Raw genomic sequence first — 17,502 nt, forward strand, 5'->3', positions numbered from 1 at the left:
ATACCTGTCCCACTTCCGTTCCTGGGGACATTACAGGACCTTCTTATCTCAGCTCCCTCTGTCAAAGACATGCAACAGCCTGTCCAAGATAGCAACTAAACAATATTATATATTTAAAACAAATATAAGGCCTTACACGTGATGATAAATTGCAGTTTTATCACTTTAAGGAATTACTGACCCATCTTCTTCAATTTAAAGGGAAAACAGCATTCTGCCTAATATTTATCTTACAAAGTAGATGACTTGCTGAATTCTTTTTACTTGTTCTTTCAAAAAAAAACCCTGTATTTAAAAAACAGCAAATGGGAGGAGTGTCTGTCTGTCTGTCCTTTGCACCCATCAGGTCTCTTTCAGATGAGACAAGCTGAAAGAGAAGAAAAGGACAGTCGCAACTCACCACAGTTGCAGCCCCATCCTTCCTGTGGGTACAGGTTAGACACTGCTCTCTTTGTCATGGGAGACCTGCTGTATGAGTCTATCAGAGATGAAAGAATCAAATTATACACTAGAGCTGCTAGGGAAAGCCACTAATATCCTATAGTATTCATCTTCTGCCATAAAAATTGAAGTATTTTAATTAAAATATTGAAACATCCGGTAATATTAGACATTAATTTAAATATGAACCAAATACATGAGTGACTCAGTGACAGAAGTTCTTGGCAACAGAAGAATACAACTACTATATGCTAGCTAAAACTTCAGTGTTTTTCACAAGCAGATGGAGGAACACGATTTTTAGTATTTTATTCTCATGGTTCTTAAAGCACTCCAAATGTAGGGGTTTGAAAACCCTGTGGTTTTGCTTCATTCAAGTCCTTTTCCTATTCCTAATCATCTCTTCCCCTTCTTTCAAATGTGTCTTTTATATCTGTGTAAAAGAAAAGAGCAAGAAGAAATTAAACTTTTCAGTTTATGAAAAAGTTAGGGTTTGTTTCATAATCTTGTCAGGTGGAGAACACTAGAGAATAGTACAGTTTAGACGTTGGCCTAAAATAACTAGCAAGAAAAACACCAAAATGCACAACTGGGAGCGCAATTCAACGCAAGGTACGCTAAATGCCAAGTGCACTAAATAGTTTTCTTTAGCATTCAGAATTTGGCATAGACATCAGAATGAGCATGAATAGGAGCTACAGTAAAAAGCTGCAAAATCTTATGCTTAAGAATTGCCTGCTTTCATTTCCACAGCCCAATGAATTAATTTGGATAAGTTTGGGTAAGTATTTGACAGGGACATCACATTTGAAAACCATCAAAACATTTTTCAAGCAGTTCTTTTCACTGGTGCTTAGGATGAACTGAACTGCCACCACAGCAGAAACTAAAGTGACATGATATTCTACTAGAAGATCTTGCTTTTTTTTTTTTCCCCCCCCTCCTGTTACTGAAGGCAATTCCTCCTCCTCAGTGGAGGAAGACTGGAGTAAAAAACAGAACTGAAGAGGGTGTGCTACAGGGACAGGACTGGGCTCTTTGTTGCTATCCGCTTGAGCTCAGATTAATGGTGAAAGTATCTCACAAGAGTGAACTTGTACTTTGGGCCTAAAAAGGACAGTATTTTTTCATGCCACTGCATGGCCTGATCTAAACCTGCACTGGAATCTGGAACCTTAATTCCCAAACTGGGACCTGAGTGCTACTGACAGCCTATTAAGGCCATGATGGACAACAGCTGATCTGCAGGGCATTACCATAAAAATACTTCAGTAGAGTGATGAATAACGGTTAACTGATAATTTTTCTTGACCAAAAGAATGTGAGAAATAATGAATTAGGAAGGTTAGTTAAGCTATGCAAGAGCAGTTGAGTTAAGAAGGAACAGCTCAAAGTTTCAATGGGTAGTAAGGCAAATAGCAGTGTACCAAAGACTACCCTGATAACTGAAATATAAGTGAACATTTTATCCCCAAATAAGAAACAGAAACCAAAACTTTTCAGCTGGACAGCCTGAAATTTCAAACCTTCTCTTTAACCTTTTCTTTTGCATTGGGTGTGCATGGCCATGTTTGGATAATGGAGGGGCTATGAGGGTGGTTTCTGTGAGAAGATGCCAGAAGCTTCCCCTGTGTCCAATACAGCGAACACCAGCCGGCTCTAAGAGGGACCCACCGCTGGCCAAGGCTGAGCCCATCAGCGATGCTAGTAGCACCTCTTGGATAATGTATTTCAGAAGGGGGAAAAGTTGCTCCGTAACAGCAACTGCACCCAGAGAAAGAAGTGAGAATGTGTGAGAGAAACAGCTCTGCAGACTGTGTAGAAGTAAGCGAAGAAGGAGGGGGGGGTAGTTTTTATTTCTAGAGTTACTATAAAGGAAAATACATAAACATTTTCTTTTTTATAGATTTATTTTTAGAAAAATCACAATGTTAATAGGAGGTTTTAATAAGTAATTTCAGGCTTGCAAAAGCTGAAGAAGGATTCAAGAGTCTGGTTAGCTGAAAGCTAGCCTGAGCCCACCATTTTATCCCTAATGAACACTGGCTTATTTCTGTTTTCTCTGTACTTGGCATTGATATGAGATACCTGTTTATTCATGTAGGTAAGCAGTACATTTCATTTCTTTGTATTTACATAGATCAAATGTTTATATAAAAAATCATTTTTCCACCCTCAAACACACACTTAAAGGTTTTAGTTCTTTTATCCTAAAAGCAGAAGTAGGGAAAAAGAGGTTTACAAATTAATTCCATAATAAAATACCAAGATCTGTGTAAAGCTTTGTTGCAAGCTAAGAAACATGTACAAGAAATTCTTAAATGAATTATTCTTGGCATACATTCACATTTGAATGCACAGATATATTTACATGTTTAATATCCAAATTCATGATTTCTAAGATGTTCTGTGAAATGTCATCTTTCTGTAGAACCCTTTGGCCAGGAGGCTGAAGCACATTAGTAAGACACATATTGTAAAACTGCAGGAAAATTGGACACAATTAGAATGCAAGCCAACAGAACTGGTCAGACTACACCTTCCAGACAGAATTAGTTACTAGTCCAGACTCAGTCCTTTAACTGTTATGAGTTGCAGTTTTCCATGTTTCCACAGATCTTTGAAACCTTTCTGTGGCTTTCGAGAGCAAAGGCCACTAGTGCTTTCAGTTGAGGTTGCAGTCATAGGTCCTGATGGCAATCCTTCACAAATCCAAAAGCATTCTTCACATATATGCTATTTATATTGTTCAACGGATAATTGTGGAGTGAGGCTGGGTTGTTCTGGTCAGTCCTGCATTTCAGCACTTTCGAACTGTAGCACTGTTTCTGTCTTTTTAGAGTGTATGACAAGCCGCCTGAATTCAACATCATTTTCTGCTAAGTTTTTGGTTATGGAAGCCTGAAGATGTCAATCCCCACCCCCTAATATTTCATCTACAACTGTTTAGACAACTGCCAAACACCAATCTCACCAGATGTAAAAAATCCAATTATGGTTCTGATTTGCAGATCAGGCTTTTCCATATCTGATCGGCTCAGTACTTGCTAAGCAGGAAGAGTCAGAAAGGATGAAGGGTCTCTGTGCACTAGTTTGAGTGTTCTGAATCTGTACCAGACAGATGCAACAACAACAACAACAGAAAAGCAAAAACAAACCTGATTTTTTGTCTCTTGGATGCTCTAGAACAAGTATCTCTTCCTTCCCTAGTGCGTGACCCAGGCAGTTACATGGATTGAATCAGCAGCACCCACACCCAGATTCATTATCCTACACAGTGAGCCATTTGCTTTCAAGGTGCCCACAACATATGCCAGGTTGTTTGGCTGGTACACTCACTGTGTACATGATATTAAAAAATATTTGCACACTGCCTGAAAGCAATGGCATAACAAAACACTACTTGCCTCTTTTTCTTTTGGAGACATATGGAAAAGTTAAGAACACTGAATGCACTTTAGACACACCTATTTGTCACAGGAGTAAAGAATGTAAAGGCACAACATACTTCTACACTCCTGTCATTAAGGCCATATATTGGTGTGCAACAGTTGCTTCTTCACAGGGCTAACCATACAGAAGTGCTCAGGTCTAAGGCAAACTCCCAGAGGTGTTTCAAACAAGAACTATTTTCTCATGCAACTTCAGACTCTGCTGTTAACGTTATGCTTTTTTTGTTTGTTTGTTTCCTTTTTTTTTCCCCAGGCAGAATGCAGGCTCTCTATCCAGTTTCAATCTATCCAGTTTCAATGGTCTGTTTCTTCATCATGTTTTCTTGATTTCAGTTCTCCAAAAGTGTGCGCTGAACTAAAAAGGGAGAAACAACTCAATATTAGCACACTATGTCATTGTAAGTTATGTATTACTATGTAACAGTGTATGCGGACAACAGATTTTTTGAGCAGGCATTTGAAACTGTGGGATAAATTCGGGTAAGCAGAGGCTTGATGCTGTGAAGCCAGCAGAGGCTCGATGCTGTGAAGCCAGTACCCTGCATACCAAGGGATATTACATCCCAGATTTCTTACTCAAATAACCACATCCTGCTAGACCTGTGCAGCTTAACCTAACATGCAGAGTTTTGCAGAGGCAAAAAACTAGATGGAGTACAGTCTGCATAAATGATAGAAAAAGTGGGTTACTGAACAGAAGTGCTAGACTGAGTCACCTCATTTTCAGGAAGTCAAAGACAAGCCTACATAAAATGTTAAAAATGCAAACCTCTTCTGACGTCCATGCCATCTGACGTGGCTCAATGCAAAACTGCTTCTAACTAGAAGCCATGTAGGTACATCAACACTCTTACCACCAAAAGCAGAGCTAATGACTGCTAACTCCCAGAACTCAGATCAGGAGCAGCACCATGTTGCCCAGTTTCTTGGTTCAAAACATGCTCATGCTTGCTTGCAAAATATAACAGAGGTATGAAATTTGGGATGTAACATGACATCAATATATAGGCATGATAACAACCCAACTTTGACTTTATCAGTTAAAGTATGTATCATTTGATGCATTTCACATCTGAGTTCTGGTGAATCTTAGCCAAATTTTTGCATCTCTGAGCTGCAAATCATATGTTAACTGCCTGTGGTAGAGGTCTTTCAACAGCACTGCTTGCTTCACTAATGCTTAGCTGAATTGAGGATACCTGTTCAACTCCAGTCCTGACTTCTATAACCAGTCACAAGAAAACATGTTCTCCATGAGTTTTATATATTTAATAGCTTAAAGGAAAAACTTTTATAAAGAGGATTATGAACCAGATGGAATTTTTTAGCAAACTGATGAATTACCTGAGAGAAATAAGGTGTCATTTATTTATTTTTTTGTTATAAAAAAACATAACTAGTTCAGTGGGATTTAGATTAAGACCACAGAAGAATGTTCCAGTTACAACAACATGCTACTAAGTTCAGTCCTCCTTGCCTCCAGTGTAGTTTCACCTCTGCCCAAACACTACTAACATTTTTAATATGCATTCTTGAAGAGTTCGATATGGACTTGCAATCAAAAATGGTGGTGTCCGATTCCAAGAGACACAACACACGAGTAATGCACCTGCCAGTTATCTGCAGTTACGGATAACACTAAAGGAGCAGGCTGCTTCTGTATTCATAACTGAATTTCATAAACTTTCACAGAGAAAATTCAATTCTTTACTTTCTCTAAGCTCCTGTATTTCAAGGACTCCTCAAGACAATAAACCAATCTGTTCAAAGAATAACAAACTAGAGAAGAGTGGCCATAATACCAGAAGTGAAATCTTGCTTTAGTTCTAAGTTAGTTGCTATGATAGCCACAAACAAAAAACCAGAACAGCTTAAGTAATTTTCTTCACTGTGTTAGATATCAATAAAGTAATAGGATCTCCACCAAAAAGCTGCTCTTCCGTTTAAATTCTTCTCTTACCAGGTGGCTCAGATTGTGCTCCCCGATGGCTTTCCATATTCACATTCTCTTCATCTGCTGGGAAACAAGCAGACGTTTAGCATTCAAATTGTCTTATCTTTCAAGCTGTTGATTAAGAGAAATAATTAACAGAAATAATTTGAGAGAAGAAATAGCACACAAGAAACTGGGCTACTGATGGTAGTTGGGTTGCCTTTCTGTTACCTGTATTTTAGTTAATTTTAACATGCATGGTAGATGTTTCCAAACTTCCCAAATTACAAAACCGCAGTGACTGGCTGGATGACTGCTCTATCATCACCCTTCATCAGCCAGTCAGACAGATTAAAATGGACAAAACCAAAGCTTCTGCTCCACAGTGCTCCCAAAGTTCCCTGATCCAAGTTATATCTTATTTTGGTGGAAAGGAAGCAGAGAGCAAGCAACAGATGACTGCAGAAGGAAGAATAATTTGGAAATGAACATCCAGGTAGTTGTCAGAAAACTGATACGTAAGCAAATACCTTATGAAAACACAAAGGCAAGATTTACAGAATTAGAAATGACAAAGTATTTTTCAGCATTACAATAGTCTCTAATCCCCAGCCTCAACTCATGTTTTCTTACAGAAATGTTTTCTTGCAGTCTCTCCTGCTTACTATTTAGCATTAAGTAGTTTCATTTTAAGAAATGCAGAGCCTAAAGTCTGTCTGCTTCTGGAAGTCTCAATTTTGGGCAAGGCATTCTTCAGACTCCCTGCTTTAGATGACTAGTAAGAGAGGTTACTCCCTGTGAACTCAAACTGACCATGCTATTAAGACTACCTTATGTATAAGACCAATTTCTGGCTCCCATCTAAATACAAAACTGTATCTCTTCAGACAGTAGAAAACAAATCTAATTTAGAATTCTTACCACTTTGTTTGAAACAGAGTTTCTTCTTTTGGTAAGCAATGAAACTAGATACTGCTCCAATTACAGTAGCAACCACAGCACTTACAATTCCAGCTATTGCTCCCTGAGAACCTATAAGAAATCAAACCAAAACATATATATTGTATATATTTTTCAGAATCGAAAGCACTGCCTCAAAGTAAACCCTGTGAACACTTCCAAAAAAACAATAAACTGAAATTATTAAACCACAGTAATCACACTTTGTGAATAATGAAACGTGAATCCTAATTTTATAATCATTGATTACTTAGCAATGCCTGTTGTTAAGCAACTTAAGCATGCCTGTTTTAAGTTCCATTAATTGAGAAAGCTACCTATTCATAGCCTACCACGCACGCAATCACTGTACCAGCATCTCTGAGACCTTAACACTTCTGAATCATTTGCAACATAGAGACTTTACTTTAAAAAATTTTGAAAGAGGTTGAAAGTAAGAATCCTAGATGCCATAGAAGATTTTAAGATAAAACACAATACCAGCACTGATCATTCTAGCAGAATATTAGCAATACAGAAAACCCCAGGAAGAAAGCTTCAGACATGCATACACATAAATTTCTGCATTTACCCTCAGCTTCTTCGCCATTATTTGGACTTGGGCCCTTTCGTTCTGTGAAAATGAAAAAAAGGGTTAGATTTTACATGTATAAAGAACAGTCACAGCATCGTTGACAATCTTTTTGTCAATTAATTATGCAAATTTACATACCATCTATTATATCCATACAGTGCTAAACTGTGGCTTTCAAAGCACAGCTTGAGCCAACTTCAGGCGTGGTTACTCAAGTGCTTCTACTAAATGAGTGGAGCACACCTGTGAAATGTGGTTTAATCAACTTGCCCACCACCACAGAATACTCAGTGGAGAGGAACAGCATATAATTTCGGGGTAGCATTCAACTGTATTTCCATGGAATCAACTATCTTCCCCTAAAATCCCAGCCTCATTTACTAAATACCTTTACAAGTCTCTTAGCAAAGAGGACAGAATTTCTGTAAATACTATCCTTATTTGTCATTGTGCAACTCGTACAACTGAAGCAGCAATCTGGGCAGATGAAAACACCACACAAGCGTCAACAGACGCTTCCTGCCCCTGCCAGTTTTCAAGTTTCTGCCACAAAGGAACCTTGGGAGGTGAAAGCTTACAACAAAATTATCGTCAGTAATCTTTAGGACAACTCTCTTAAGAAGTCAGTAACCAGTGGCACATCCCAACACCACATCAAGATACTTAAGCTAACTCCGATCTGGAGACACTAAAGTTGCAGTAATGCACACAGGGATGACTAACCTCATCCTAACAATGACCATTACTGCATCTTGGTCCCAGTGACCATCTGTATACTGAGCTGTATGGTAAAAATCAGACATGGCAGATTACTCAAGAAAGAGTTTGGTAAGCTATGAAATGATTTTATACTGCTCAAAGTAGATATACCTTACAACACTTGGAAGTCTAAGGATCATATCATCCTGTGGGACAGATAAAATCCTTGAGAACAGAAGACAGACCCTCTTCTGGCCCACACCTGGGCTTCCTAACCACAAGAACTAAAAGAAACTGAGAGTATGTCACAGAAGATCTGCAAGTAACACCTGGATTCCTTTAAGAACTATATTCACAGTGAATTTTGAAATAAGTACCACATTCACATCTCACTTTTAAACCCCTTATTTCTTAGCATAACAGTAAAAATCATTGAAGGTTTTACCTCTAGACCAGTTCTACCATTTAATTATCTGTGGGTTTTTGGCAAAAGCAGAACACATTGCTTTTGAACTGGAAGGTATAATCTTAACTTTCAGAAACCAGAACCAAAGGTATTACAAATTGGACAGTGTTAACCAGCTTGCAAGCAAGCTTTTATCAAAAGCTCAAGTAGTCATTGTATCAATATGAAGCACAACCTACAGTCTTACCATTGTGGCCACTATCACCACCTCCTCCTTTTGGTAAACTGCCATCATATAGATCTGAATCTTTAAAGTCTACAAAAAATAAAAATAGTATCATCTTACATGTTTGAAGTTCAGTTAAAAGACATCTCAAGGCACATGGAAGTTTTCTCTAGTTCATTCAGCTGAATTTATGGTGGTCTGAGACTCAGTGTCATAGTCATCAGTATGTTCACATATCAAAAGCCCTCCCAGTCTCAACTCCCTTCAGCTCAGCACTATAGAGTTTGATAGCAGCACTGCTGCCTCTGGATTTCCTGAACAACTGAGAGAAATCAGTGTCCAAGAGCAGGTAATACTGCACAATTCAGGCTAAGCAAGCAAGAAGCCCTGTAAGCTACTTAACTGGAAAAGCCCAAGTCTTTCTATCCTATTAGAGCAGAAGAAGGACATGGACAGGGAAGAACCATTTCTTTCAAGGCTGCAGCTGTCAGTGTTTCTTCAGAACTGGGTTTCTAAGTCACAACCAGTCTTTTGAATGTGTACAATACAGTAGTTAGAGGGTGAAAAAAAATAAATAAATTTAACATGCCACCATCCAGTGACTGCAGTATTTGCACAGCAACGGGAAGATCAAAATGCAATTCCCTCCTTTGATTTTTTGCAGGACACTGAACCAGTCCCTCTCCACTTCCACTAGACCCTACCTCATAAGGCCTGAGTTCTCCTTCCCTTTACTGCCAAATGAATCTTTAGTGTATGCAGAGCAATTGTGTTTCAAGCAGCAAAGCTAAAAGAATTGCATCAGCAGCTGTTCTAGTTGGGTGGTAGAAGCACTGTACTGAGGAATGCAAGACTTGAATTCAACTTGCTGCTGCAAATCAATCAAGCAGTGGAGGGGACAAGAACCAGCGCCTGTGTTCCAGGAAAGGACTCTTTACCACCATATTCATGGATAATGGCATCATCACAGATGCATCTATCTATGTTTTGCTCCGAGTTAGGTAAGGACAGAAGACCTCTAAAGCACAATAGGAAGGGAAGGACTTGTATTTTAAGCCTCCCTTTCAAACACAAAATAACTGTATTTCTTAAATGAGCCTATAAAAAAAAAACCCAAATAAAACCCTTTAACTCTGAGCTCCACCTTTAATTTGGATGCTTTAAGAAAAAAGACCACAGGCAGTTCCTACTTACTTTTTAGAACGACTAGTAGGGATTCAATTACTAAAGGTGAAAGGACTCAATCCAGTACACAGGTGCTCCACCACAAGCAGCCAAGAACAGCATTGACACAAGCACACACACTGTCCCATCCTTCCACCTTCTCATACCATCTCACTTTTAAGTAAAAGGAAAGTGACTCAACAGGCTTGTTATGGCATTTCAAAACTGCTGCAAAGCTTATTTGCAAGACAAGTTTCCCTCAATCCTCAGTTTTTATTCAATGCAACATTTGACATACACAGCAGCCAGTTAAGAAGGAGTTATTATTAGAAGTTATACTGAGATAGTAGAACCATGTCACAATTCAGGAGTTTGTGCTAGAAGCCTTACCAGAGTCTTTAGGAAGTACAGGTGGACCTTGTTCAGGGTTACCTATGCACAACAGAGAAAAAAAAAACCCCAAACTATTAAGATATCAAAAGCAGACTACAATGCAGTAACTTTGAAAAGGATTAGAAAAGATTAACAAATACTTTTCTACTGTTCAGAAATTCCTGTTAGGTGAGCCTTACCAGTGTCCTTAGGATTTGCAGGTTGAGTTGGCTTGGGGTCATCTGTAGTCAAATGGAGTTAGAATAAAGTGAACAAAGTTACTAGTGTGAAGAGACAAAATGCAGAGCATACAGTAACCTTGAAAGACTATCTGACCTAAAAAATAGCATCAAATCTTCCCCATGTCATTTTCCTTTCTTTTCATTAACTAATGCTGTATTTGTTTGGCTATTTTATGTCAAACACTTCACTTTAATGAAATTAACATTTTTCTGCCACATTATCCTGTATGTTAGACCCTTGGTATAACTGAACATATACAGAAGAACTCACTAAGTGTTATGCAGCATTCAGTTTGCACATCTGATTTCAAATGGTAAGCTTCCTTAAATTTTTATTCCAGGTACAGATTACCTAGCTGTTTCTTCTTTTAAAACTACCAGATTTTAACCAATAATAGAGTTTGGTACCTCATTTAATAAAAAGTAAAAATAAAAGTTCGATAATTTTAAGAAAGATATACATAAACCAGTAGCAATATAGTCTTCACAGTGACATTTCATTTAGCTTGCCACAAAATAGGAGGGTAAGAGACCTTAGTAATTATCTCTGTATGGTTTGGCTACAGACAGTTGCCTACATCAAATAACATACCAAGAGTGGGTTTCTAGAACTGGGTTTTCACCAACAGCTGAACAAATCTAGCAGCCTATTTCTTCTGCATGCTACTTCTCCTTGACAGTGCATGGTGTTGCCTCCTCCCAGCTCTAGGCACAAGTCAGATCGGGTCTTCTTAGGCTCTCTGCACACTTTAAGAGGCACGCACCCCTACAGCACAGTTCTAAGACCCCAACTTAGGCTTGCCTTCCTATAAAAGATTCTCCTCTCTTCACTTATCTGAACCACCTGATTCATTCAGCCAATTGTTTCTCAGCCAATTGTTTTCAAAAATGACAATGGTTGAAAACAGACAGCTTTAAGAGACAAAACTTCAAAAGGCTAAATCAAACAGAGCACTAAACAGTGCTACTGTCCTACAGATATATGCCCTGTGTTAGGAAAGCTGTCTATATTGCAATAGGTCTACTGATGGTACTTGAAAAGCTGCTGTGTATTATCTGCCTAACTGGATGCACCTTTCACTGTCTGAGTGACAACACTGCTGTCTCTACTGCTTCCCACACTGCAGAGTTGAAGCACATTAGAAAGAGTACTTTTCCTCATACTGTAATGTTTCCTTGTGCTACTAAAATTACTTCCTGGAAAGGAAGAGACTACTTCAGATTTAAAAACTACTTCCGTAAGTAACAGTTTATGGAATTAGTGCCATCTAGTGAAGACACAGCAATGAAACAAGCAGGACTTGGCTGAGAAGTACATACATTTCTGTGTGGTGATCTAGACCCTTAAAAATTAAGGTAAATAAACACACCTAGACTGCAATTATTTTTATCTACAGTCTGTTACCTCAATCAACTTAGTGCCATTATTATGTTTAGGTAATAAAGTACAGAGAGACACTGTACCAAGTACTGAGCAGTATTCAGAAAAACATGATACTTACCAGGCTCAAGAGCATGTTCCAAATTGAAATCATCTACAAAGAAAGAAGGAAAGTTTTAAATGCAATTTAAAAACTGGACTACTTTAGACTATTCTAACAGAAAATGCACCTCACAATGTCTTCACCAAGAATATAATGGCATGCTTATTCAACAGTGGCCCACACAGGAACACTACACAGTTACCAGGCATTATCTCTCAAACTAGGTGCTGCTTTCGGTGACCATGGCACATGTCAAGGGCCATGTCAGAGCAAGGTCAAAATATACATATTGCAAGCCAACAGAAGGTATTATCATAGGGCCTTCAAGCTTGTGAAATCACAAAGTAAATTTGTGAAAGCACTAGCAGAAGACTCAAAAATGCAGAAATACCTTTGCTATTAGGGAGCTGCTTTTTTTAACAGAAGTACAGCAGAAATACAACAGAACAGAATTCTGTGCGCCCCTAAATCTGAATGTTCAGATTTTCAAGTTAGTATGCACAACCACACTAGACTTCACAGGATTACCAAATGCATCTTCAAAGTTGAAGTCACCAAATTGCCTGTAGAAGATGAAATCAACAGTAAGAACAGTTTTTTCTCACTCTAAGCCAACACTTACTACAGTCATAAACATGTTTCTGATCTGTTTTGAGGAATGTTTTCTGCTTCCTGCATCAGACTAGAAGAATATTTTGAGTTAGGGCTGCAGATAGACATTCTTCTCTTTTTCTCTAGAAAGAGACCACTATCCACACATCCCTTCAGGGAACAAAAGTATTAAAAATTGTCTCTTTAGAAAGTATCTGGAGGGCCAGAACACATATTCCTACAGTCGATAAAATGCACTTAATCCTTTATTATTGCCACTGCTACTGCATGCTTTTAATGCCATCCACAGTGAAACTGATGTGGCCTATTATGTACAGGGGGTTAGACAAAATGTACAGAGGGGGGTTGTACAAGAGGGTACTGCTTAAGTTATAGCTGGCTTGACAAGCTTAGCAGATGCCTTATCAGACAGTACCAGAATAGAACCTCCTAATGAAGAGAACAGAAGGGGGTTATACAAGGGGGTACTGCTTAAGTTATAGTTTGTTTGACAAGCTCAGCAGATGCCTTATCAGGCAGTACCAGGATAGAACCTCCTAATGAAGAGAACAGCTCATTAAACCAGTTGGACATAGACCAGACGCATCCAGCTCCTCCTACAAAGCATGCATGAGGACCAGAGGTAAAAAGTTCAAGCCTGAGAAAGACTCGTTTACTTCATCTTGAAGACCCCTACCCACAAGAGGAAGACTACTTACTTCATCTGAAGACCCCTGCCCAAGACCACCAGGAGGCACCGCGCATGCGTGGAAAGCCTTTTGGCTCATTATAATACGAAGTGGGGATAGAATATGAATACGTATAGGCGTATTGGGCAGCGTAATACATATGTATGACTTTACAGGATAAATGTAAAAGGAAAACGGCACTGAGGTGCACATGCCTTTTGGCAGACCAATCCCCCGTGCGTCTTCAGCTGAATAAAGCATACCTACTTTACAACTTTAACGAGTTGTGGAGTCTATTCCGCTATCACACAGCATATTCCTTCCATTGAACCACAAAATGAGCAAGGGCACAGCTCCAATTCACAAGAGCTTACAAGGCTCAAGTGTGAAGGGCAGCCTTGGAGCACAAAGCCCAGTGTGAAAATTATAGGTCAGGTAATGAATTTAATACCTTGGCATTAAAAATAATTTTCATGGGTTTGTAAGACTTATCTTTTCCCTTAACAAAGGCTAACAGTATGAAGGTGGTGAAGTTTTTAGCACCGTGATCTTGAGCAGCATCTTCAATTTCCTAAAAGGCCACTAAATGCAGCTATGAGCTCTCCACTCCAGGTAGATTAAGTTTCATTTTCAGCCCTCGGGAAAAGAACATTCTCTCTTGCTGTATTAGGTCAATTGCTAGAGGTACTGCTGCATACTCAACCAACTGTGAATACATTAATTCAATATATTCATGATACAAACTGGTTTTGCAGCATAAATATAGTAGTGTGGTCTCAGCAGCAGAGGCCTGTCAGGTAAATGGACAGCTCAAACAACTGCTTGGGATATTTCTGATAGTTCATCATTCCTGCTTTCACTGAAGTATGGAAAAAGGCATGAAAGTGGATGCCAGCTATTGAAGAAAAAAAGACATACAAAAACACTGCTCCAGCCCTGAAGAAGCTCCAAGACTTTTTTACCTAATGAGTACCAAGACAGCCAGAGGAAAATTTAACTCCAGGCAGAGCTACCTTAATTCAGAAGATAAATGCATAAAGCATTGATGTGTCTGGCTTTTCCTTGAGAATGTAGCTACAGAAGAGGAACCAGAACTCACTACTGGAAAGTCTGAAGAGAGGAGTAACAACCTCAAAAATCAAACCACAAGCAGAATGTTCCTTTTCTGCTTACATGACAAGCCAAGTTAAGACAAAGACAAATCACAAGTCTAGCACCAGGAATGACGGATGTTCATATACTTGATGACATCTTTCATCTCAACTGAGGTCAAAATTGAAATCTCTCTTCTCAGATAACTGCACTAATAATGCCTTTTTTTTTTTCTTTTTTTCTCCAGAGAAGAAATGCAAGAAACGTTTTTGTTTTTTGTTTTTTTTTTTTAATGTTTTTTTGGTTGTTGTTTTTTTTAATATGGAAGCAAAGAATAACAACTGTAATTAAAAAAAAAAATATAATCAAAGGCAAGCTTGCAGTTTCCTGAAAGCATCCTTCAAGCTTGTCTTCAGTCTGGCCAAATGAATTGCCGCAGCAGAAACTGAGCTCTGAAATCTAAGCAGCAATTCCCATACTGTACCATTTGACCTGAGTATCACCTTGCCCCAGAGCCAAGCAGGGAGGCAGCACGACCTGGACTGTGACAGGCCCATTCATGGAAAGAGAGGCAATTCATGGCTTTATTGCAGTGCACAAGCAAAGTGTATTTAGAACCTTCTGAATAAAGTCATTAAGTACAGATCTTGGACAGAATGCAAGAAGATATTTTACTTGGTGTTCTTCGCTCCAGGGGGAAACATAAGCTCTTTTGGGTACTTAGCTCAGTAAAAACTGTTTCACGGAAAGCAAAAATATTTGCAGGTTGGTTATCTGAAGCCTACATCACCTTGCAATACAATCTTAAAACGCTCAGTAAAACTACCTGTTGTGAAGAACCAAATCTCAGTTAACTCTGAAATTATCACTTTGTTTATACTACACTATAAAACCTTCATATTAACAGGCAAAAAAGGTCAAAACACTCAAGAGAAATTTAAACAGGTATTTGCATAGTGGTTCCTCAAACCTGAATTCTGGTTTGTTTGTTTTCCCAAGTATATACATCTCTCAGGCCACAGCCTTCCAGTGAGGAATGCTTAAGACAGGATCTGATCAGGTATTTTGCTAGTCTAACTCTAAGGCAGCAGGAAGACTTGCAGATGCATGCTCCTCAAAACACTCTACCTGAGTAGCAACTGGAGGATGGACCACCACCATCTGTCTCAAAGTTAGAGATGTATTACTAGGTCAATGTAAGTTACACTGGTAGGTATATTTCTAGAGTACTATTTCTTTTCAGCAGTGTCAGACCAAAACACAGGCACATATACACAACATTATGCTTTGGTGCAGCCAAAGTTTTACCCAGACCAGGAAAGAGGCTATGTGAAGAACCTCCCACAGACACCATGAAACTTAGTCTGAGAACTCTGAATGGTTCCAGCTGCAGAAGTTTCCCTAAAAAGGGGGAAACCAGTGCAAAACAGTACGCACTCAGTGATGCTGCAGTAAGGGATTGTTTTCCCTTACTTCTCCATGATCTTCATGAAGAAGTGATTTAGGAAGAGACTGCTGACTGCCCTTCTCATATAGGACATGCTTTGAGAGATCAATAAACAAATTTGAGAGTTAATTTAAAAAAATAATAATTCTGTAGTGACTGGAATTACTCAGTACTCTGCAATCACCATTCTGTTTTCCAAGCATGCAGTATCAGGCTCTTCAAACACGTAAACTGATGAGCTAGAGAATATCCAAGAGAGTCAAGTAACTATGCAAATCAGAAGTCCTTTGCAAAGACCCCTTACCACTCTTAGATACTTTCTGCTAATGTATCAGATAAGTCAATAGTTAACGTTCCACTGCAAAAGAAGAGATGAGCTTTGGAAAGTTCCTCTGTTAGTCATGTGTATGGCAACGCACCAAGAGAGAAGACTTGTGATGCAATCACCACAAAGACAGCTTTCCAACTCAAGCAACAGATTGCTTGGATTTTGTTTTTCTAAAGATACTGGTGCTCTTCTCTCTTCCCAGTGCCCAGGTAACCACAGAGTGCCATAGAGCCTGCATGCAGCAGTTGGTCTTCCAGTGACAGGTATACGGACCGGATGACAGTGGTCAGCCCACTGCTGGATGTTACCTGCTAGTCTGTCAGTGGCCAGCTAACTTAGAATCACGGAATCATAGAATATCTTGAGCTAGAAAGCACCCGTAAAGATCATTGAATTCAACTGCCTGTGGGACTTCTTAAAACTATACCAAATGACTAAAACCATTGTCCAGATGCTCCTTCCAGCAGGAAAGCTGGATTTTATACTCCTGTGTCTTGTACTCCTTCCCCCTGGGAGACTAGAAACATGAACAGAAATAATCATCACCTAGCCCTAATAGAAAATACAGGAAGGCAAACACACTTGCTCATGAAACACTTTAAATAACAGAGAAAAGACAGTATCCCTTACAATTGCTTTTTAAGTTTACCAGCACTTGATTTCAATCCAGGTTTTGCCCCATCAGCATTAGTCATCTCCAATAAAAAGACTTCTACTGATCAACTTACATTCTAACAATTATTTTCCAAAATGTCCTAAGCAGGCAAAACCAATAGGAGACAATAACAAAAAACTGTGAGAAAGGTGACTTGGCTCGCCATACCACTCTGCCTTTCTAAGGTCTTAACTGGAGAAGCTGGAACTTGAAAATGCCTCACTGCAAGTGGAAGAATGCACTTAAAACTGTATTCCTCCTGTCAGCCAAGGCAGAGGTTTGCAAGTTCCCTCTGCATCAGGGAACGCAGATGGGATGTTTACTCCCACTGCCAAGCAGCAGTTTATAATTAGCCATGCCTGGAGTCTCACGAAATTAGAGACAGCCCACACTTGGTTTCAAACCCTATTCCTCCTGTAAGGAACTACCTATCAATGCTGCTTTCCAAGTTTAGTTTCTCTGCTGAGCAAGAGGAAAGTAAAAGCTTTGCACAAAGTGCTTAGAAAACAAAGCTCCTTCCTACCTAAAATAAATATGGCCCCAAACAGAAATACAACTTTAAATCAGTCAAAAACAATAATAATTTTTTTACATCTGGAGAGTGTCTGCTTTCTGCACATCTGGAGCATTCACTAATGTAATCTGATGGGAATAAAGTCAGCTGAGCCTCTGCTGCAACCAATATTTATTTCCTCTTCAAAAAGATGCATTAGACTATCCTAATAACTATCATATTTATTTTTTGTA

General features: G+C 39.0%; 1 protein-coding gene across 3 annotated transcripts in view; it reads right to left on the reverse strand.

The window, feature by feature from the left end:
- Window positions 1–2,332: 2,332 nt before the first annotated feature.
- CD99 (CD99 molecule (Xg blood group)) overlaps window positions 2,333–17,502 on the reverse strand; it is a 31,694-nt gene continuing 16,524 nt past the window's right edge. The window contains exons 2-9 of one of the 3 annotated variants that reach the window (XM_061366527.1): window positions 11,972–12,004; window positions 10,428–10,469; window positions 10,246–10,287; window positions 8,713–8,781; window positions 7,358–7,399; window positions 6,748–6,858; window positions 5,854–5,907; window positions 2,333–4,248 (exon numbers count right to left, since the gene is read on the reverse strand). In XM_061366527.1, coding sequence (XP_061222511.1) covers window positions 4,223–4,248; window positions 5,854–5,907; window positions 6,748–6,858; window positions 7,358–7,399; window positions 8,713–8,781; window positions 10,246–10,287; window positions 10,428–10,469; window positions 11,972–12,004 — 419 coding nt within the window. In that variant the 3' untranslated portion in view covers window positions 2,333–4,222. Of the gene's footprint in view, window positions 4,249–5,853; window positions 5,911–6,747; window positions 6,859–7,357; window positions 7,400–8,712; window positions 8,782–10,245; window positions 10,288–10,427; window positions 10,470–11,971; window positions 12,005–17,502 lie in introns of all 3 variants that reach the window. The other 2 variants (XM_061366526.1, XM_061366528.1) reach the window with 2 other exon arrangements.

This window comes from Neopsephotus bourkii, unplaced genomic scaffold (genome assembly GCF_033783945.1).
Source record: "Neopsephotus bourkii isolate Nb327-2 ecotype Australia unplaced genomic scaffold, CSIRO-AGI_Nbou_v1 NB_1346, whole genome shotgun sequence".
NCBI classification, from domain to species: Eukaryota; Metazoa; Chordata; class Aves; order Psittaciformes; family Psittacidae; genus Neopsephotus; species Neopsephotus bourkii.